Here is a 22,780-nt window from a genome sequence, read left to right on the forward strand (position 1 = left end):
ATGTATATATTATGTACATAAGCTAACCTTCACCTTGTCATCTAAAAGTGAACAGGATGTATTTGATGAATACATTTCAAACACAAAGCGGTTTTAAGCTCTTTGATCGTCTTAGATCTGACTTGTGTCAAAATAATTAGTCTTAAGTTATTGTGACATGCTGATGCTTGGTTTCAACTGAAGAGAAAAGGCCTAATCGTCACCTCTGTAAATCACTCACTCAGTCTCCTCAGTGTAAAGAGTGTACAGACATGTTCAATCCAATGTAGGTAACACTTCACTGTAATATCAGTAATCCTGATAAGCACTCCCATGGAACCCCCCCCCCCCCCCCCCCCCCCCCACCGTAGTATAGCTCTGAGCGACAAACATCCCAATCCAAAAGTCCCATCACATGATTGAGTTACTGGAAGACAGATGAAGTCATGCTGCTCTGAGTCAATCAGGTGAGAAACCTACATGCTCTCTTGTGGCTGAGAGTAGCCACTTCCTTCCTGGGCGGAGACGTTGGAGCCCGGGGCGTGTGTCTGGACCAGCCGGTCTGGCAGGGTGCTTTTGCAGTCAGTTCACCAACGATCAACCCCTTATCAAGGCTCCACGACGTACGCCGCTGAGACACTGATCTCCACCCAGCAGGGCACCCGGCACTCGTCTATTGATACGGGCTGATTGAAGCTCATTGATCAAGAACCCAGTTCAAAGCCCTCTTCAGCCTCATCTCATTCACTTTTGTTTTTTCACTCTTGATCAAGGAGGGTTTTTGCATTTATAATCAGGACTCTTACATGTTAAAATAAAGCTAACTGATTCAATTAAAACCTATTTATCTTATTGTTACTGGACATTCCCTGACAACGTTGTCCTTAGATGTTAATTGACAGTACCATTTTTATGATTACTAGTACTTGTAAACAGTATAAATCAATAATAGTGGATGTTTCGAACAAACTCCCAGAATCGTAATCATAAACGTCTACTTATAATACATTAATCATTAATAGCTCTTCATCGTCTCCAAACGTGCTGCTGTTGGCTCTGCCTTCCTGTTCTCAGCAGGTGAACCCAGTCCCATCATGTGCTGCATTGTTTCCAAAAGAGCAGTAAAAGATCACACTGCATCACATGTCCCGTACTCCACTTAAGAACATTGTTCTGCTTGAAACAATGCATCATGGGAACCGAAGGAATGGTGAGGGCCGTGTTCATGTTCAGGCATGTTGAGAGTTTAAAGAGGCCTGCTCCAGTCTGATTGCGGAGTCCAGCCGGTGGAGTTGGCTGCTGCCCTGACGCTGAACGACCTCCATGTGGTGGTGGAGGTGTGAGGAGCCACACTCCCACCCCCTGGTCTGCTGGGACTGATGAAGCAGACAGAAGGTGTGAAGCCCTTCCTTAATCACCACATACATTCGTGAGCACACAGAGAAATCCCCCCACCCCTCTCCACGCCCCCCCCCCCCCCCACACCCACACACACACACCCACACACACACACACACACACACACACACACACACACACACACACACACGTGGACCCTTTTGACACACAAACACAACCTCCCTATTCACCCAAACACACACCCACTATTTACACATACACAAATTCTCTCATTCACAAAGACGTTTCCACAGAAACACACCGACACATTCACGCAGAGAGACACAAACACGCCCCCCCTGACACTGACACCCTAAGCCCCGCCCCCGCTGCTGGCCCCTCCCAGTGCTGCAGATACAGGCTCCCTCTGCCCTCCAGCTCCTCACAACACGCCCGCCGCTGCAGAGACAGCAGCTCCACCGCCACAAGGATTACTCTACCACCTCCAGGCCCGACTCCACAGACACACACACACACTCACACACACACTCACACACTCCCAGGCATCATGGGGGCCAGCATGTCTTGTGTCCCCCAGCACAACGTGAAGTTCTCCAGGAAGAGCTTCCTGCGCCGGAACAGGTAAGAGGGACGCCTCTCACGCTACCTCTGAGTGCTTCTTTACCTGCGGCAGACGAAGCCCAACGCCATGTCTGTTAACCGGGGGGGCTGGAAGGAATTCCAGGTATTTCTGGTGGTCTTCCAGCAGTCACAGCAGGGGTTAAGCAGAGGTTGTGCTGTGGCTGGCTGAGGACGGTGATACACAGAGGAGCCAGCATATGATCCGTTCCTGGGACAGGAACCCTAGACGTGTGGCTGGGCGTCCGGGCGGTGACACTGATCTCTCTCGGCCATTTGGCCCCAGATCGCCGCTCGCAGCTCAGTGAAGGTGATCCACCAGCTGTCTGCGTTCTGCTTTCCCTCCAGAAGTCAGGGACTGATTTCAAACCCATTATCACAATTGGAAGCAACAAATTGAGAGTCTAAATCAGATTCAATATTTGATCTGGGATCTGATTATTGGCACTAGATTATGGTCGTGTTCTTCTTTGGCTTCCCAGAGTTCCCATATGAGTGGAAGGGGAAAGTACTTTCCCCTTAGTGGTGTGTGTGTGTGTGTGTGTGTGTGTGTGTGTGTTGGCCCCCTCCTGTGGGTGTGGCTCTGGGCGGCCCCTGAGATACTCCTGAATCGCGCCTGAAGGACTGTCTGTAGCGGAGCTGAGCTCTGTGCTTTATACCTTATGTCACTACCAGTCGCTTGTTGTTCGGCAAAGGGAGAACTTTTGAAAAATAACAGCAGGGGTGTTCCCCTTTCCCTCGAAGTCTGAATACTGATATCAGCTCCCGGGGGGTGGGGGGGGCGCAGTCAGACAATACGTCGACTGTTTCCCCGGCCCCCCCCACACTCCTACGGTTGGTGACCGGCGGGTCACTCAGGTGCTCTCTCTCGGGGGACGGGCGGCGTCGAAGGCGTTAGTTGTTCTGTCTGTGCTCAGCGGCCCCGGGGCCAGAGAGACCTCACCTGGACTCGTCTGGACTCCATGGACCTGATGACGCGGATGATTTGTGAACGACCACAAAAAAAACTAAAACGATATCAAATGTAAAACAATGCACGGGCTCACGGACACACTCACACAGTCACTCACAAACGCATGCACGCACACAAACACTCACACACACACATGCACGGACATATGCATTCACAATGACACACGCCACAGTTAGTTTCACACAAGACGCTAATCCTCTCAATTAATGATTGATGCTTGACCCCCCCCCTCCCCCCCTTTAGCCGGATGGGGGGGGGGGAAACAAAGGGCAGCCTTGTGGTGTTCAGTAGCACATGGGGCAGATAAGCAGACAGACACAGAACGAGGCTTGTAAAAACACCCTGCCGCCTTATCCCTGTGATAGCGGAAGGCTGGCGATGGGACGGCCACGATAACAGATGTGGAGCAGAGAGACAATGGGGAACCCTGAGTGTCTCTCTGCGACCCCATTCATCCGCTGCATTCTGCTGTTTAAATGGACCTCATTGTGGGAGGAGGGGGGGGGGTGTCTTTATGAGCCGCAAACAATGAGTCAAAGTTGAGTAATTACATCGAGCTATGAGCTCCGTTTTAGATCCACAACTAATGGAGCTGTGTACATAGTTATGGATGGTTGGAGGGCAACAATGTAGAAAATAGAAAGAGCAACTCTTTGTTAAACCACACAGGAATACGTTCGTAGGTTAAAGAAGCAGGCGTCGATGCCAAGTGGAAACACTGTTTACATTTTGAGCTGCAAAGTAAAGTGAGACAGAAACAGATTAGATGATGAACATCTCTGTGTTCTGACAAGACTCTCTCCTTCTGTTTCTCTTCTTCTCTCGTCCTCCGTCCCGAGCAGCAGTCTGTTTCGCAAGAAATATCCCCAGGAAGGCCAGGAGAAGTCCAACAGCATCATCAACATGTACGTGTCTACGGTCACCCCTCACAAGGTAGGAAACACTCCCACTCCCCTGTCCTTCCTCCTACACCCCCCCTCTTACCTCCTTCCTGTCTTTCCTCCTTTATCACCATCTTCCTCATCATTATTTCTGCATCATTTCTATATTTCATGGCTTCACTTCCTTCCTTCCTTCCTTCTTCCTTGCCTCCTACCATGACGTCCTCATGTTCTTCCCCGATGCCCCGGGGTCAGGCTGACGCTGTGCTCTGGTTCCAGGAGATGTCCCCCAAGGACCTGCAGTCCATCCAGAACATCAAGTGGGAGCCGCCGTACGACCCGGCCAGCGGCTGGAAGAAGAGCAGCATCAACGTCAAGAACTACGGGCGCATGGTGCACAGCTCCAAGGTCCGCTTCCGCTTCCTGCACTGCGAGGTGAGCACGCCCACACACTCTCACACACACACACACACATTCAAACTCACACACACACACACACACACACACACACACACACACACACACATTCAAACTCACACACACACACACACACACATACACAAACTCACACACACACGCACACACACACACACACTCACAAACGTACACACACACGCACGCACACACACACGCTCACACGTTTCACACACCGATGGCGCACACAAAATAACCCCCCACACACACATGCTACACCGCAGCTAGAGACTCACATACACACAGACACACACACACAGACACACACACACACACACACAGACACACACACATTAGAGCAAGCTTACACCCACAGAGTATAGCGTGCTCATACCTCACCATGCCCACCGCACGGTGACACAGTCTTTAACAAACGGGAGGCCCCGCCCACGTCCAACCATTAGTCATTATCCCCGGGTGCTTTCGTTTCGACCAATCACGCGGGGCGAGGCCCGGCGGCCGCCACAACAGAGGAGCCGGGTTCAGCGGGTTGGGGAAGAACTGGAACTATGATCCACTGGAGCGGAGCGGGGGCCGAGTGTGTTCGGACATGCCTCTGGTGCGGCTGGAGGGAGGGAGGGAGGGAGGGAGGGAGGGTCGGGGGAGGAAGAGAGAGAGAGGAGGAGGTTGTGGAGAGAGAGAGTCAGGGAAAGGGAGAGATTTTCTATTTCATAAAATATTTACGCTAACAACTGTAACTTATTAACCACATAGGTAAAGAAACACACGAAGAACGTACACATAGACTTCAATAATGAATAAGAAAGAGACAGAGAGAGAGACAGAGAGAGAGAGAGAGAGAGAGAGAGAGAGACAGAGACGGAGAGAGAGAGAGAGAGAGAGAGAGAGAGAGAGAGAGAGAGAGAGAGAGAGACAGAGAGAGACAGAGACAGGGAGAGAGAGAGACAGAGAGAGAGAGAGAGAGAGAGAGAGAGAGAGAGAGACAGAGAGACAGAGAGAGAGAGAGAGAAACAGAGAGAGAGAGAGGGAGAGAGACAGAGAGAGACAGAGAGAGAGAGAGAGAGGGAGAGAGAGAGAGAGACTGCCTGGACTGATATCATCGTGGGAACAGTGTCAGCTCTCTGTCAGAATGAGCAGGAGAAGATAACGATTGATCAAAGGGAGACAGGCTGTGTCCGATGACCTCCTCACTTTGAGGAACACACTGTGCTCCTCAAATCAGAGAGGAAGAGGAGGTGTTACCTCATTTCAGGTGGTTGGAGCAGAATTGTCTATTCATCACACACACACACACACACACACACACACGCACACGCACACGCACACACACACACACACACACACACACACACACAGACACGGTATGGTGATGATGAAGATGGTGGTGCACATTAGGCATAGCAGCAACAGACATGTACATACAGAGCAGATGGTTATCGTTGGATTCGCTGGTAAAATAGCAACAGAAAGTTACCTTCTCAGGGGTCATGTGATCCCTGTAGGTGGTCTGGTTACCCTCTAGGGATTGCGTCTCCTAACCTCTGGCCTCCCTCTCTCCAGGACATCCATGACTGCTACCTGGACCTCTTCCAGACCCACCTCCACTTCCTCTCCAACAACCCCTCCGGCCTTACCTACCAGGTGAGCCAGTTTCAGTCTTACGCCATAACTCTACTCAGAATGTCTGGAGAGCCATTTACAACATGTCTGTGTAGCCATGTTTTATACGATCCTATTAATACCGCCACTGCTGCTACCGTGACTTTATTTATGAATCCAACATAACTCATGCATGTCAACGCCTCAATGCCCTGCCAACGGGTGTGTTGGTAAACATCAGGGGTCATAACGCGCTCTCTCTCTCTCTCTCTCCCTCTCTCTCTCTCGCACCGGTCTCGTTAAGCGTGAGCCGTCATTAATCACCTTCACTGTCTACTGGGCGGGGCCTCGCCTGAACCTCATTGGCTGGCGGTGAGGGGGGGCGTTAGTCATAATGTACATCAGACTCAAGAGGTCTGATTTCATGAGGTCATGATGTCATGGCTGGCCCAGGCTTAGTTAGTGACTTAGTTTCACGGTTATTAACCTGTTATTAACATGATCATAAGTGTTAACTTGTAACGCAGGGCGCTCAATTAAATCACCCAATGGTGCCAATAGGTTTGGAAGAAAAACACTTTTTGTTTCACAAAGAAACTCTCGCTGAGAATCTTTGACAAAGGAATTCCTTTTGTTCGACCACGGAACGGGGGAATGTTTAGCGCGGACTAGGCTCGGGGGTTTGCTGTAATGTTTAGCGCTCACTAGGGTTGTTTGTTGTAACGTATCGGGGTCTTTGTGGGTTTTCTTCACAGGGAACGCTGCCTTTGAAGGAGCTCACCATCTGCAGCCTGCAACAAAACTGCAACCACAGCCGACCCCAGGCCTTCGCCTTCCAGATCAACGGTAGGATCGGCTTCACATGCTGAAACCAATAGGTTGTGTTTATGTTTACGAGCTGCTGTTCATGGTTGTGATCATCCCAGGCAGTCCGGGGAGAGGGCTTTTGCTCTTGAGATGTTGACATCAGACGCCTCTGTTAGCAGCCGGAGCCCAGGGGGGGGGCCCAGGGCTCTCGCCCACCCCCCGGTCTGACATTCACACGTCCTCCCGCCTTCAGCCAGAGCGCTATGCCCGCCACTCTCTCCGTAGATAGAAGACAAACGAATTCCTCTCTCCGTAATACCGGACAGAAATCCCCATGATGCCACATGCCGCGCTGTGGGATTTCCTACACGGCGACCTTTGTGGGTTTTAAGGGAGCTGTGACCCCTCTCACCTCCAGTCAACCCCAACACTAACTAGAATGCAGGGCCCCTTCCCCCCCTGGGTCAAAGGTCGGTCTTGTTAGGCAGCAGGTGCACCTCAAACAGCCCAGCTGGCGGCCCGCGCTCGCACGCTTCTCATCAGCGCATTCCACGAGCCGCTCTGCTTAAAGACCGCCGGGGACTTTCACTCGGTACTCCGGTCTATTAACAGACCTGAAGAATACGTGCCTCGTTCACTTGGATCTATTTAGACTGACAAAGCAGCGGGTGGAATGAATTTAATATTTCACCGGTCGAGATTAAATTGTTTTCCTGAAGATACTTCTCTGGAGGACTAAATAATTCCTGGGAATTAGCCGTTGGATCCTGTCATGGATGTGTGTGGACGTCAAGGCTATTTTATGACCAATATAGGCATTTCCGGCTGTCATGAAATTGCACACCGTCCCCTTGGACAGGCCAGGCAAAACATTGCATGAAACAAACTTTGAACCCTCGAATGATTCTGTATCAGTAATGAGTCTCCTGTTGTTTACTTTGAAGGAGGTGTCTGATCGGAAACTTCATACAGCCGTAGAGCCAGACGGAGGATAACGCTGTGTTGTATCGCTGACTCAAGTCAGCGATACAACACAGCGTTATCCTCCATCTGACTCTCTGTTTCCTCCATTTAAAAAAAACATTATGAATCAGCTTCCCATAAATTCTCCCAGCTGTACGTGACACAGCGTGGGATTTATGAGGTTTATAATAAACAGGCCCTAAAGACTGATGGACCAGTTCCCGGAAGGATCTCATATGGTTGGAATCAGCAGGGCAGGGGGCCGTCTGTGAGTCCAGTAGTTAATACTTCCTACTTGACGCATAGTGAACAAGCTCTAAAAATGCAGACTGGCACACTCACAAAGGACAGTGGGGGGGTCTCTGGAGGTCAGGATCTCATTGGGACAAGCGACCTAGATGTGTCCTTCAAGGCTACTCCATGCCCTCCTCCAGAACTGGGGCCGAGGGCTTATTGTGAAGAGAATGTCCCGATCGAGGTCTCCTCAAGGTTAGGGAGGACTATCTGTGGTATGTGTGAGGCCCTGATAAACACAGATTCCGGGTCTGGTGCATTCCTTCTTGTGTTAGCAGGCTGTGGGAGGAAGCTGCTGGCTTTTTAATTTTTTAACAACTGCCCATACAGCGAGTTCTACCAGTCTGAAGCCATGCTTTGGAACACAGCGGATTAGCATCGCAGAACCAGTCGGACCTGCCTGGAGGGTGGTCCTGCAGATCATGCAGAACAGCAGAGATTTAAATATGGATTCAGTGCAGAGAGAAAAGCCATAGAGTTGAATAAGTGCAGAGCATGTAGTGGGCTACTTCCCCTGTTGACCTCGTGATTGTTTGTTTTTCCCCTTAAGGTGTCAGCCTCAATCCCATAATAGTCTACTGTGCCAACCAGGAAGAGATGGACCGGTGGTTCGGGCTGATGAAGGAAAACATCGAGGCCAACGGGGGCACCGCCTTCGCCCCTGAGAGCTACACCCGCGTCAAGGTACTGCTCCCCAGACCCCCCCGCCTGACCACAGAGTCCCAACACGTGTTGAACGTCACTGGTTCAAATTCTAACACATATCTCTTATACTTTAATTGAGGATAAGCCTGGGCATGGAGGACCTGCCTGGGCCAGTTCTAGTTTAGAACAAATAGTGAATCAGTGTGTGTGTGTGTGTGTTTGTGTGTGTGTGTGTGTATCTGTGTCTGTGTTTGTGTGTGTGTGTGTGTGTGTGTGTGTGTGCGTGCGTGTGTGCGTGCGTGCGTGCGTGAGTGTGTGTATGCTGATACATGAGCCGGAGGTGTGTGGTGTTTGTACATGAGCATGTGTCTAAGTGTTTGTACATGGGTGTATGTGTTTGTGTGTGTGTCTGTGTGTGTGTGCGTGTATGTGTGTGTGTGCATGTATGACTGTAAACATGCACATACAGTGACTATGGTGAGTCAAGTGTCCTGCAGGTAAGAGGGAGAGAGATAGAGACAGACACACAGTCCTTCACTCCGCTGACTCCAGCCCAACAGGTGTGGTCAGGCATTACATCAGACATGACAACAACTGATGAGAATGACAGGAAGTGCGATGTCTCACCGACCCCAGAGTCAATAAACAGATGAGCGCTGCCCATATTGGGTTCACTAAACACAATATCGCCGGGAGGAACATGCTTTATGTTTGCTTAACAGCAGAAGCTCTTCCTGTGTTTGTTTAGTTTGGTTACCGATACTTGTACTCGCTGTTCATATTTTCTCACACTTTGATCTAAACGGTTGCTTCACTGACACTAACATTCTCCTGTATCTGTGTGTGCGTGTGTGTGTGTGTGTGGGTGTGTATCTGTGTCTGTGTGTGTGTGTGCGTGTGTGCGTGTGTATCTGTGTCTGTGTATCTGTGTCTGTGTGTGTGTGTGCGTGTGTATCTGTGTCTGTGTATGTGTGCAGCTGAACAAGGCGGTCCGTGCGGAGGGCCGAGAGGAGTTGAGGAACTCTGTGAACAGAGAGCCCATCTATGAGTGGGAGGGCTCTCAGAGGGACAGCCTGGGATCCATTGTCTACGTGACCAAAGTCCGCCTGCAGCACCTGCCCTGCCAGGTATGGAACCCACAACCTGCCCTGTGCGCCCCACAGAGTTAGTTAGTTAGTTAGGTTCTTTAATGTCCCCAGATAGGGATAGGAGGCAGAGGGAGAGAGAAACGGCCTCGACGTGAGGGATTCATTCATGCTGAGGACGAACCACCCATCGGGTTCCTTAACTGTGGAGGTTGAAAGAGGTTCCGATGCCTGAGGAAACACATTTCCCAAAATCTTTTCCCATGGGATTTCGCTGGGAAAATAAACAGATATGTTCCCTCTAAGAAAAAGGTTGTGTTCAAATGAAGACATGTTATACCACGTCCTAACATAATTGAAACATACCCAAAATGTCACACCCCGAAAGAACAAATGCATTCTCTGTGCGTGGATCTGAAAAGCGTTTGGTGAAAACAATCACCCAGACCTTTACCACTCATTACGCCTTAAACATTACGCAACCTACAGATCACCTCCGCTCCACGTCAGTCCGTCGGGGGGGAAGCTGTAGCATGACTGGAAAGCACCGCATTGCAACACCCCCCCACTGCAACGATAGAATCCCCCCGTATCAGAGAATAACCCCCAGGTATCAGAGCGCCCGATTCTCCAAGAGACGCAAAGTGGATCAGGGCGTCAGACACCACACACCCTGCCAGGGGGCTCTTAAAGGGCCATGGGGGGGGGGGGGGGGGGGGGGGGGGGGGGGTCGTGGGAACCATTCAGCGCTGCGTTTGAAGTATTCCGGATCGGGAGCGTTGGGCGTGTGAGAGCCGCTCACCGGGCCGCCACACGACGCTCCCAGCTGGAATGTCAGCTGTGTTGTCTCCGCCTCAACCAGGCTGAAGAAACACACACACGTGCACCACGCACACCCACACACACACACACACACACACACACAGACACACACACACACACCACCCCACCCAGTAGAACCAGTTCGGAGCAGACTGTGTTTTCGTTTCGGCAGTGTTCGGAGTGCATACCTCGGCCAGGTGGATGCACAGTAAAATAATATGACCTGATTGGACGGTGCATTAAAGGAACACCGCTTTCTGAGAACAGTCTCTGAGAGGCATTATGGTCTGTCTGTATCTGCAGTCATGAAGCAGCCCAAGGTGCGACCAGTGATAAGGGATCAAGGTTGTGTTGTTGCGTCTGTGTCTCAACGTCCCAATATCTCCTCTCTTATCTCTGAGTCCCAATATCTCCTCTCTTATCTCTGGCTCATCTCTCCTCCTCATGTCTCCTCCTCTTATCTCTGTCTTGTCCTCTCTCCCCAGGAGCAGAGCGATCGCCTCCTGGTCCTGTACCCCTCCACCGTGATCATCTTGTCTGAGGAGAGTGACGGCCTCTTCTACAAGGTACCCCCCATCCCCCCCTGTACGGGAACACACAGACCGTGACTCAGCCTCCTTCTCTGCCGTCGTCACCCTGTTAATCTGAGCACCTGTACTCGGCTTTTTGAATCCGATGAGTGATCGGTCGTATAACAAGGCGTGTGTGTGTGTGTGATCGCAGGGTAAACTCCCACTCAACATGATCACCGTGACGACGCCTTGCCAAGACGTCAAGCCCAACACGTTCAGGATGGAAGGTACGTGAACGGCCGTGTGCACGAGGGCTTCCACTGAACCCATCAGATCTGATCCTAATGAGTTATTAGGAACCATCTGGCGGCCATTGTTCCTCCGTTCATGAATCCACCAGCGTCAGATCGCATGAATGAGCCGGTGTCAGCAAACCCGGCCCTCTGAATGACATTCTGACCGTGGCACATTCCACCAATGAGCTGCACCCAATGACTCTCTCTCTCTCTCTCTCTCTCTCTCTCTCTCTCTCTCTCTCCCTCTCTCTCTCTCGCTCTCTTTCTCTCCCTCTCTCTCTCTCTCTCTCCCTCACTCCCTCCCTCTCTCTCTCCTCTCCCTCTCTCCCTCTCTCTCCCTCTCTCTCTCTCTCTCTCCCTCTCCCTCTCTCCCTCTCCCCTCTCTCCCTCTCTCTCCCTCTCCCTCCCCTCCCTCTCTCTCCTCCCCTCTCTCCCCTCTCCCCTCTCTCCCCCCTCTCTCCCTCTCCCTCTCTCCCTCTCTCTCTCTCTCTCTCTCCCTCTCTCTCTCTCCAGGGAAGCTCATCAACCCCATCGTTGTGTCCTGCCGGGACAGGCAGAGTTCTGCGACTGGATCCAGCATTTCAAAGCGGCTGATGTGCCGGTGCTCAGCCCCCCGCCCCCCGTCTATGACATCATATACACTCCGGAGGCCAGAGAGGTGAGCCCCCCCCCCCCCATGTTACAATCACAGCCATTCAGAGGCTGGCAGGACCTGCGTAGCAGCGTTCAGTCACTATCTGGAGGAGTTTACAATGGAACTGTGTGTGTGTGTGTGTGTGTGTGTGTGTGTGTGTGTGTGTGTGTGTGCTGTGTGCGTGTGTAAACGACCTTTAAAGTATTTGCTTTGGTATGACTCCCCCAGATTGTAGTGGTTCATGAGTAGAGCGCTGTGTTGTGCTCGGTGGTATCTCGTCGTCATGGCGCCCGCAGCCCGCTGGCTGTTTGAGGACCCCGACCCTACCGTGTGATGGAGCCCTACAGCGTGTTAGTGACCCCCTGGTCCTGTCTGACCCCACGGTACCAGACAGACCTGTACGACTGTCTGGGGTCGGGTTCTGATCTCCCATGCGCTGCTCTTCTCCTCCCAGTCCCCCCCAGTTCGACCGGTGGAGCAGTACCAGCCAGGGGAAGCAGGATGCCCTCCGACTGCGTCTGTCCGCCAGAGCGGCTCGCACCTCCTGCCCTTCCCCCCTCCTGCGGACGAGGACCCCCTCTCCCGGGCTACTCCCAGCCCCTGTGTGTGAGTACCCCCCCCCCCAGTCCAACGCTCACCGGCTGCTTTCCAAACCGCGGAAGAAACGGGAAAACTGTCGGTTGGGGAGGAGGAGGAGGAGGATGAGGAGGAGGAGGAGGAAGATGAGGAGGAGGAGGAAGATGAGGATGAGGAGGAGGAAGATGAGGAGGAGGAGGAGGAGGAGGAGGAAGATGAGGAGGGGGAGGGGGGGAGGAGGAGGAAGATGAGGATGAGGAGGAAGATGAGGAGGAGGAAGATGAGGATGAGGATGAGGAGGAAGATGAGGATGAGGAGGAGGAAGATGAGGAGGAGGAGGGGGAGGGGGGGAGGGGGAGGAGGAGGAGGAGGAAGATGAGGAGGAGGAAGATGAGGATGAGGAGGAGGAAGATGAGGAGGAGGAGGAGGAGGAGGAGGAGGAAGATGAGGAGGGGGAGGGGGGGAGGAGGAGGAAGATGAGGATGAGGAGGAAGATGAGGAGGAGGAAGATGAGGATGAGGATGAGGAGGAAGATGAGGATGAGGAGGAGGAAGATGAGGAGGAGGAGGGGGAGGGGGGGAGGGGGAGGAGGAGAAGGAGGAAGATGAGGATGAGGAGGAAGATGAGGATGAGGAGGAGGAAGATGAGGAGGAGGAGGAGGAGGAAGATGAGGATGAGGAGGAAGATGAGGATGAGGAGGAGGAAGATGAGGAGGAGGAGGAGGAAGATGAGGATGAGGAGGAGGAAGATGAGGAGGAGGAGGAGGAAGATGAGGAGGATGAGGAGGAAGATGAGGAGGATGAGGAGGAAGATGAGGAGGAGGAGGAGGAAGATGAGGAGGATGAGGAGGAAGATGAGGAGGAGGAGGAAGATGAGGAGGAGGAGGAGGCAGAAACGCTAACAGGCAGTGTTTGTTTAGGTGGGGGGGCCCAGCCCTCCCTGAGAGTGAACGGTGAGGCGTCCGTCTGCCTCAGAGGGCGGCCAACCCCAACGTTTAAATCACCACCTAAAGATAACTTTGATGTTTATGAATTGAGGACCCGCCCCCCAGCGCTCTGATGTGTCGGCTCCCATCGGGGGGGCTGTAGTGATCTGTGTGTGGGCGAGCCATTTAAGTCTCCCCTATCCCCCCCTCTCTCCGATAATCACCCCCCAAACGATCACAGCGCTTCACCAAAAAAAGACCTCCCCTCCGGCTCAGAGAGCTGACGTTGTTGTTGACGTTCTTCTGGTGACGCTGAAACTTGTGACTGACTCTTCTGTGTGTGTGTGTCTCTGTGTGTGTGTGTGTGTCTCTGTGTGTGTGTGTCTGTGTGTGTGTGTGTGTGTCTCTCTGTGTGTGTGTGTCTCTGTGTGTGCGTGTCTCTGTGTGTGTGTGTCTCTCTGTGTGCGTGCGTGTCTCTGTGTGTGTGTGTCTCTGTGTGTCTCTGTGTGTGCGTGTCTCTGTGTGTGCGTGTCTCTGTGTGTGTGTGTCTCTGTGTGTGTGTGTGTCTCTCTGTGTGTGTGCGTGTCTCTGTGTGTGTGTCTGTGTGTGTGTGTCTCTCTGTGTGTGTGTGCGTGTCTCTGTGTGTGTGTGTCTCTCTGTGTGTGTGTGCGTGTCTCTGTGTGTGCGTGTCTCTGTGTGTGCGTGTCTCTGTGTGTGTGTGTCTCTCTGTGTGCGTACGTGTCTCTGTGTGTGTGTGTCTCTGTGTGTGTGTGTCTCTGTGTGTGCGTGTCTCTGTGTGTGCGTGTCTCTGTGTGTGTGTGTCTCTGTGTGTGTGTGTGTGTCTCTCTGTGTGTGTGCGTGTCTCTGTGTGTGTGTCTGTGTGTGTGCGTGTCTCTGTGCGTGTCTCTGTGTGTGCGTGTCTCTCTGTGTGCGTGTGCGTCCACAGTACATCTCAAGCCGCCCCCCGTCGGTCGAGCCCTGTCTCCTGGGAAGTCGCAGCAGCAGCATGTCGTCCCACAGCCGGCCGGAGCGTGACCTGCGACCGCTGTCGCTGCGCTACTCCTCCCCCCAGCGCCCCCTGCAGGCCCCGGCCGAGGTGTACAGCACGCCCTACGCGGCCCGCCCCCGCGGCCCCCAGGGCCCGGACCAGGCCCCCCTCATCAAGGTGTGCTGACCTCTGACCTCTGACCCCCTTGTTTCCCGTTGAGTTTAGATATCATCCTGAGGATTGTCCGTCTGCAGTGGCCAGTGTTTATCTAAGACCGCTATAGACACACCTCTATGGACGCTGCCCACGATTGGTCTCGGACAAATGTGAAGCGAAAGAAGTGATAGGCCGTCCAGACAGGTCAGATCAGCCACCAGACTGAAGGCGTTCATCTGAAGCCTGATTTGTGAGACGTGTCCCCCACCAGCCTCTTCCCGGTGTCTGACCCCTAACCCGATCCTCCCCGAGGGGCCGTGGTCCTGTTTCAAACGGCTCCTGTGCAAAGCCAGGGCCCCCGAAATAAAACCACCGCCCTCCCCCCAGCGCAGGAATAGATCCGGAAACAATCGTTGGGCCTAAGTGGTGCTGACAGACAGACAGACAGACAGACAGACAGGGAGAGAGAGGAGCTGACAGACAGACAGACAGACAGACAGACAGACAGACAGACAGACAGACAGGGAGAGAGAGGAGCTGACAGACAGACAGACAGACAGACAGACAGACAGACAGACAGACAGACAGACAGACAGACAGACAGACAGACAGACAGGCAGACAGACAGACAGACAGACAGACAGACAGACAGGAAGAGAGAGGAGCTGCCAGACAGACAGACAGACAGGGAGAGAGAGGAGCTGACAGACAGACAGACAGACAGGGAGAGAGAGGAGCTGACAGACAGACAGACAGACAGACAGACAGACAGACAGACAGACAGACAGACAGGGACAGAGAAGAGCTGACAGACAGACAGACAGACAGGGAGAGAGAGGAGCTGACAGACAGACAGACAGACAGACAGACAGACAGACAGACAGACAGACAGACAGACAGACAGGCAGACAGACAGACAGGCGTCTAACCCTCTGTGCGTTCAGTCCAACAGCTGGAGCACCCCCCAGTCTACTCTGAGCTACGCCCTGAGCTCCACCCAGCGCCACTCCGACCTGTGCCCCCCCCGCCAGCCCCTGTCCCCGCTGTACGACGAGCCCTGCACCCCCGAGCTGTACGCCCCGGGGCCCCGCCCCCTGGAGCCCCGCCCCCTGGAGCCCCGCCCCCACACCCACGCCACGGTAAGCGGGCTGCGACACCCGACCCGCCGGCTACGGTTACAGAGCCGCCTGTGTGTGTGTGTGTGTGTGTTTGCGTGCGTGTGTGTGTGTAGTTGTGTGTGTGGTTGTGTGTTTGTGTGTGTATGCTTGTGTGTGTGTGTGTGGTTGTGTGTGGTGGTTGCGTGTGTGTGTGTGTGTGGTTGTATGTGTGTGTGTGTGTGTGTGTGTGTGTGTGCGGTTGTGTGTGTGTGTGTGTGGTTATGTGTGGTGGTTGCGTGTGTGTGTGTGTGTGTGTTGTGTGTGTGTGTGTGTGCGGTTGCGTGTGTGTGCGGTTGTGTGTGTGTGTGTGTGTGTGTGCGGTTGTGTGTGTGTGCTGGGTTGTGTGTCTGTGTTAGAGTTCATGCTTCCAGTGATGGTTAATTGATAGGAGTGAACAGGTTGCAGCGATGTGTTATGCTAATATTGAATTCTACAAAACCTTTCAGAAATTCAGTTACATAATTATTCAATTAAATGTGTGTGTTTCAGCTATTAAACAATATATATATATGGAACGACACAATAAACAATAGGTCAGGGATCGCATTGTACGTTAAGTCATTTAATGGTAGGACTTAATAAAACAACCTTTTAAAGACGGACACTATGTTGGTCATGTTCTTTGATTAAATGAATAAATCAGAATGTATCGGACGTGATTCAGGGAGAGACAGACGTACGGACAGACAGAAGACGGTTTGAGAACCAATCACAACGTGATCTGGAAGTCAAGCTGAACACTAACGAGGCTTAAGGGACCAATGAGGCGTCCGGACGACCGGCGCGGGGGAGGGGGGGGGTCAGCCTGTAGCTGCTGGAGGCTAGGAGCCTCCTCGGGTAGATGCTAACTAGCCTGTGGCTAGCCCGGCCGGCAGGAGCCCCCCTGAGGACCTGCTGCTGCCTGCGTGTCGTTAACCCCCCGCTCCTCCTCCGTGCAGCAGCCCAGCTGGCAGGGGTCCCTCCGGCCCCAGCAGAGCGCCGCGCCGCCGACCCCCACCTTCAAGCTGTGCACCCCCCCCCTGGGGCGGCGCTGCAGGAGGAGCCTGGTGCTGACCGGCCCCCAGGGCCGTGCGCTGGGCCTGGAGCCGGAGCAGGGCCCGCGGGGGGCCCCCGCCCCTGGCCCCCGCCCCCCCCGGCTGAGGCTCAACGCTCCTCTGGTGCACGATCAGGTGAGGACCCGAGAGAGAGCACCGCTGGGGAGAGGACCAACCGTCTCTGTGGAATGTCTGCCACTCCCAGCTGGGAGTGTGCGTGTGCGTGTGTGTGCGTGTGTGTGTGAGAGATATTTGAACAGGTATGCGACATGAAATGGATCCTGTAGGAAACGTTGGTGTGTTTGTTATGGGAGGCTGTGGGAGGTAACTCAGTGTGTGTGTGAGGTAACTCAGTGTGTGTGTGAGGTAACTCAGTGTGTGTGTGATTCTCCTCCCAGAGGCTGATACCATCCAGCCCCATTTCAAGCCTCCCCAAGCTGCCCTACTGTTACTCACCAGGTAAGCGGCGGCAGAATGTGAAACATAAACACCAATCCACAACGTCTGCTCCCTTTGTTGACCGTTCACAAGTATGAGCGCTCCCCGCTGGGAAGCTCAAGTATCTCATCGCCTCCGTCCGAGCTGAAAACGTTACTTGATTCAGTCGATGACACAACGATACGTCGGCTGTCTCTTCACGCTATGAATATCTTATGTTGCCGGTTTCCGTCCGGAAAACAAAGGAACTATTCTGGTCCGAGGCCGCGACGCACGTCTGCTACGGGGCCTGGAACTCAGCCGCTGGTTAGCCGCCTCCCTAAATACCACCAAGGCCCTAAAATTAAACACGGCCTACGCACACGCTGCACGGGGCGGGGCCTCTAGCCGCCGGGGGCGGGGCCTCTAGCCGCCGGGGGCGGGGCCTCTAGTCTCTGGGGGCGACAGGAGGGAGAGGAAGACAGTTCCATTGGCAGCAAATGCGCAGATGTGGCAATGAAACAGAACTCTGTGCGCTTTTAAATATCCTGCATGCATGTGTTGGGGTCGGGGGAAAGCCCGGCGTAAGGAAACACCATTCCAGCCGCGGTTACCACTGGGCCAGTGATTGACAGCACACAACTGGAAACAGGCCCCTCCCACAAACCCCTGTACCCAGCTAGGATGGCGGACTGTGGGAAAAAAGAATGTCAGGCGCTGTTTTGGCCTTCTAATGAGGGTTGGAGATCTCAGATTGGATACATAATGCACACCAGGGTTTTCACAGGGCTGCAGTCTTTGAAGAGGAAAAGGTTTAGATGGTGTGAAGAAAAGCCACAGATGTTTTTCTTCTGGTTCTCACTGTAAGACTATCCGTTGGGACCAAGGTGATTACAATCTCATGAGCCTGGGAGTCCTTATCAACACAAGGAGGGGCTTCAAGTGTCCCTGATTGTTTTCTTGAACTAAAGTGAATTCTCTCTCCGTCGTACAGACCTCAACTCATACCTCCGGCCGACGGAGCCAGATGACCAGGAAATGGACTACGACAACATTTGGGAATATGACCAAAACACCGGCATGATTCAGCCCACGTCTGGAATTTTGCAACAGCGGACGGGATTAGGCTTGGGGGCCAGAGGCCTGAGCGCCATGGCAACGCAGCAGAGATAGTCATTAAACAAAACAACGCGCAGGCACCCGTCTGGACGTGTGCAAACAAAGTGATCAGTATCAGGTTATAATCAGCCTATCAGACGGCCTCGCTCACTGCCGCACGGGGGCGGGGGGGGGATTTAAAGAGCCGGTCGTCAGGCAGAGGAATGCCCAGTGTACCCAGTGAGGGGGGGGGGGGGCCCATCCCAGCACAAGGTTATGACAGTGATCGGACCCAAGCGCCGTCTCTAGACACTAGCAGAGCCCTTTTTATATGAAGCTTAAAGACACGCCCGAGCGCTGGATGTTTATTTTTGTACGAATGTGTTGCGTGATTGCTGATGTTAATACTGTGAGTCATTTTGTAGTTCAGCCTATTTTTTATATTTAAGAACCTACCGTCCTGTTTCTAGCTTTTGTTTTATTCGTGACTTTCTAATATATAAACCATTCCAACAAGGATCAATATGTTCAAACATGTACATTTTGTAAATATTATATTATGCAATTACAACAGAACTAGATTGCTTGAATGTAATGGTGTTATTAACAATAGTTACTGCAACACGCAGATGTTGGGGTAGCTTGCTCCTATTTGTTTTAAGTGTTTATTTATATTTGCAAATAAAAATATAAAACCAATTGGTTGACCTTCATTGTACAACTAGATCTGATTTAAATTGATTCATCAATGTATAAACAAAGTAACTATAGGTCCCTTGGTTAAGCAGAGTCTTTTACAAGATACATTTAGAAGATGAAGTAAAGTTAAATTAAAGAGTGAAGCTCAGCCACACTACTGAAACGAAAATTTCATAGTTCACGTTCTACGTGCACAAAATACATGTTTGTCAGTCTTAGCACGCCATCTGGTGGTAAAAATCTTCAATCATATTCAATTTAACAGATATTTCCCAATAGTATGTCGCCCTCTGGCGTTCACGAGTAGTGAAATAACAAACCCCAAAAAGGTGGTTGCCATGTACAAGACGAGTCCGGAAGAGCAGATACGTTATTTAATACCGCAGTTAGTCAAAAAACAAATATGCATACTATCAATACTTGATAATGGAAATATAATGCCCTCTGCAGTCAATTCTGTCTAACGTGATAGTGGCTCATAGATGTAGTAGTCCCCAAAACCTGTTACAAGCTATTGCTAGAAAATGCGGTGATCACACAGGAGAGAGCAAAAATTACAGATAAGTCACATTTCCAATACTGCTGTTAATCCTTTTGGTCTTTAATTTATAACAACCACTTAAAATGGGAATAGAAGATGAACACAAAAGTTTACAAATTCACACAACCAACTTCACAATCATATGTGGGAAGCCCACATATGATTGTGAATTTTAAAAGCATCATTTGACCTCACAGTGGGACCCCACTGTGGGGTCAAATGATGCTTTTAAAAACACTTTTTACAATTAAAGGGAACATTTATGCAGAAATCAAACCTTAAGCATTGAATGATAACTATAAAACACAAAGCTGATAAAAGAATTTCCAAAATGGAAACTTGTCATGTTAAGAAAGAATTAGGTGACACTAGTAATGACATTGTAAGCCTATGTTAAATAAATAATCCATAATACTACAGATGTACTTCACCGCTAGGTCCTTCCAGTGGAGGCCGACCCGGAGCAGAATGGTTCCTGGAACGCTCCCTTGTGCGTTTCCGCAGGTATCCAATGGCAGAAAGGGCGCTTACATTGGCTAGGACAACTGTTGAGAGGGACAGACATGAAAAGGTCAAGCTAAGCAGGATACAGAAATATTAAGCAGCACTTCATTAGGATTACCTCAGGGTTAAAGGATGACCCCATCGCAGCAGAAACAGGCAAAGGTAACAGGATTACTTAACTGAGAGCAGAACACACTGACAGGTGTACATACTCATCAACACAAGGTGGAAGCAATTCCACTAACGACACACAGGGAAAAGAAGCAGTGCATGCTGGGTAGGCACAGGATTAGAGTTGACACTAAATCTCAATACTTGATGGATTACGAATCAAGAAATTATTAGTTGGTACATAAGGCCTTCTTTTGAAGTACTTCATATTAATCATATCAAGACTCCCAGTAAAGAGTCATATTAGTTCAATGCAAAGCACTTTTAAACATATAATTAGTATAATTGAAACAATAATTGTTCTGTTGCCTTTGAATTATACATTAAACAATCATTTATTAAATTGCTGTGAAACTGCTTGAATTAGTCCAAAATCGAATTTCTCTGGTAGAGATCAACCAGAAACCTACCATGGGTAGGTTTTCTACCCTTATCTCCACCGACGGGGAGTTAAACCACAGCAGGTTTACCGTGCAGAAACCTACCAGCCTTCCAGGCGTCTCCTACATGTGGATCAGCAGACTTCAGCACCCACGAGGCGAAGGCAATGCAGACCAAGCACATATCTGAGTGCCTCAGAGGGACCAGGGACACACCCAGGGCTGCAGGACAGGGGACAGCCTATTTCAGAAGACACCTCAGACAAAGCCACTAAATAAAGGGTTAGATCCACGTCATTAAGGAGCAGGTATGCAAGGCATCTTGTCCAAGGTGGCCTACAGTAGCCTGTGTACACAGGACTTCGGATTAATATCAAATACAATCATACCACATTCTATAAAATAATACAATTAAATAAAATATATAATAAAAAAAGATATATTCAAAAGGATTCATAGTATTGAGGTTAAGTTCGGAGGGGGATCAAGACTAAATTCAGTTGGTGGGCCTGACTAAATGCAGTTACAATCTGAACCAGAACGGGTTCCTCCTTTGATGAAAGCAAAAACAAAAATACAGAATAAATATTTCATATCAATACATTTGTTGTCCGTTTCCTTCTAAGCTGCAGCACACATCTTCTTCGTCTGCGGCTGGAGAAGAAGCCCCTCCCTCGGAACTGGGAGTGCCACCAGGGGCTGCAGAGAGGGCGTCACGGACAGACCCGGGCAGCCGGGGGGTAACGGATCCCCCCAGCTGCCCCTGACCCCCTGACCCCTAACTCACTACAGTAGCTCACATGGACGAAGGACCTCGGAGCGTCTGGGTCACTAATCCGCTGGTTGGATTCAGTGCTTTAGAACAGGAATAATTGACTTGGTTTGAACTTTTAGGCAGTAACTTCAACACTATTTTATGACCTTTTTCATCTGTATTGGTTTGGCCTTTTAATTTGTAGTTAAACAATTTTAAGTTTGTGAAATAAAGTTCAAGCCAAGCGTCCCGTGCAGCTAAACCACGGCGTCATGTGTCTCTCCTTATTTTTAAATGGAAAACAATGCTTACACTATCTAACTATTTATAAAAAATTATTAGAATTATTAGCATGACAATGACTTTCAATGAGTTGATTCCTCTGTATGCATTGAAAGGCCTTGATATCGGCAGGGAGACATGCAGACGGAGGCAGACGGCTCACGGGGATGTGAAGCGGCGGACTGGAGGTCATCAAAGCTGAACGGGTTCAGTTGCCGGTAGATCCTTTCCTCGAAGTGGTCCAGCTCTGGACCCGGGACCAGCCGGTCGTGGCCCAGGGCGTCGATGGATGAGGAAACCCGACGACGCCTCTGCACGCTACCCTGATCCACAGGGGTCCAAGGTCCAGAACTCTGCGGGGTCCGGCTCACGGGGCCCCTGAGACGGATGTTTCTGAGTGAGAACGTGGGGCTCCAGAAGAGGTTCTTTGGAAGGTCCATGTCTGTGAAGAAGTTCTCATAAATATCTGTTGAGGCCTCCGGAGCCTCAGCGGTTCTGAGGCTGAAGCGGGTCACCAACCGTATCGGACCCAAGTCGTCAACCGGGTCCTCTTCCCCAGACTCTGAAGAGTCATCGGAGGAGGAGGGAGAGGACAGGAAGTGGTCATAGGCCTCCGGGAACTGGAGGTATCTGCTGGAGGAGCGAGAGCGGGAGAAGACGGGCACCGGCCGGTCTTCAGGTTGATCCTCTGTCTGGTTGAACGGGTAGAAGAAGCTTCCGCAGTCAAACTCAGAGAAGAAGTGATCGTATGTCTCCGGGACAGTATTTCCACAGTAAATTCCAGTATCTTCTGAATCCGGTGGCTTTGGATTTGATTGCTTTCCTCCAAAGAGGCACTTTAATATAGCTGGGAGTGAGATTCGGTAGCTCTCTGCTGGCGTGCCCTCAGAGAATAAAGATGAGGATGCTGAGTCTGTGCCGCCGTCACCACATGGCCTTTGTACGTCTGATAAACATTCCCTCTCCGCCTCGCTCTCCTCCGGAAGAACTGCTGCCAAAGTCGGAACGTTCCGCATCCGGCCAAACTGTTCAGCCTTCAAAGCGTGCAGATTATACACACTTGTGTTTTTTAACATCTGTCTGCCGTGCCTTACCTCACTGCCGGCAGAGAGCTGGGGTTGTGGATTAGTGTCAGAGGTCAACATCATGTTCTCAGGGTTGATCTCAGCCCCCGATATCCCAGGGTGAGGCTCCCC

General features: G+C 51.4%; 1 protein-coding gene across 1 annotated transcript; it reads left to right on the forward strand.

Moving 5' to 3' along the window:
• The first annotated feature begins 1,781 nt into the window (after positions 1-1,781).
• plekhn1 (pleckstrin homology domain containing, family N member 1) lies at positions 1,782-18,428 on the forward strand. Its single transcript, XM_079742268.1, is given in 17 exon segments — positions 1,782-1,959; positions 3,772-3,862; positions 4,090-4,245; positions 5,806-5,886; positions 6,600-6,690; positions 8,459-8,592; positions 9,531-9,680; positions 10,946-11,026; positions 11,184-11,259; positions 11,782-11,817; positions 11,820-11,926; positions 12,293-12,508; positions 14,350-14,568; positions 15,492-15,686; positions 16,643-16,873; positions 17,137-17,197; positions 18,150-18,428. Coding segments are annotated over 17 exon segments (2,178 nt in total). The 5' UTR covers positions 1,782-1,885; the 3' UTR covers positions 18,329-18,428.
• The last annotated feature ends 4,352 nt before the right edge of the window (positions 18,429-22,780 follow it).

The sequence above is a fragment of the Pollachius pollachius genome, assembly GCF_949987615.1.
Source record: "Pollachius pollachius genome assembly, chromosome: 8".
In the NCBI taxonomy this organism is placed as follows: Eukaryota; Metazoa; Chordata; class Actinopteri; order Gadiformes; family Gadidae; genus Pollachius; species Pollachius pollachius.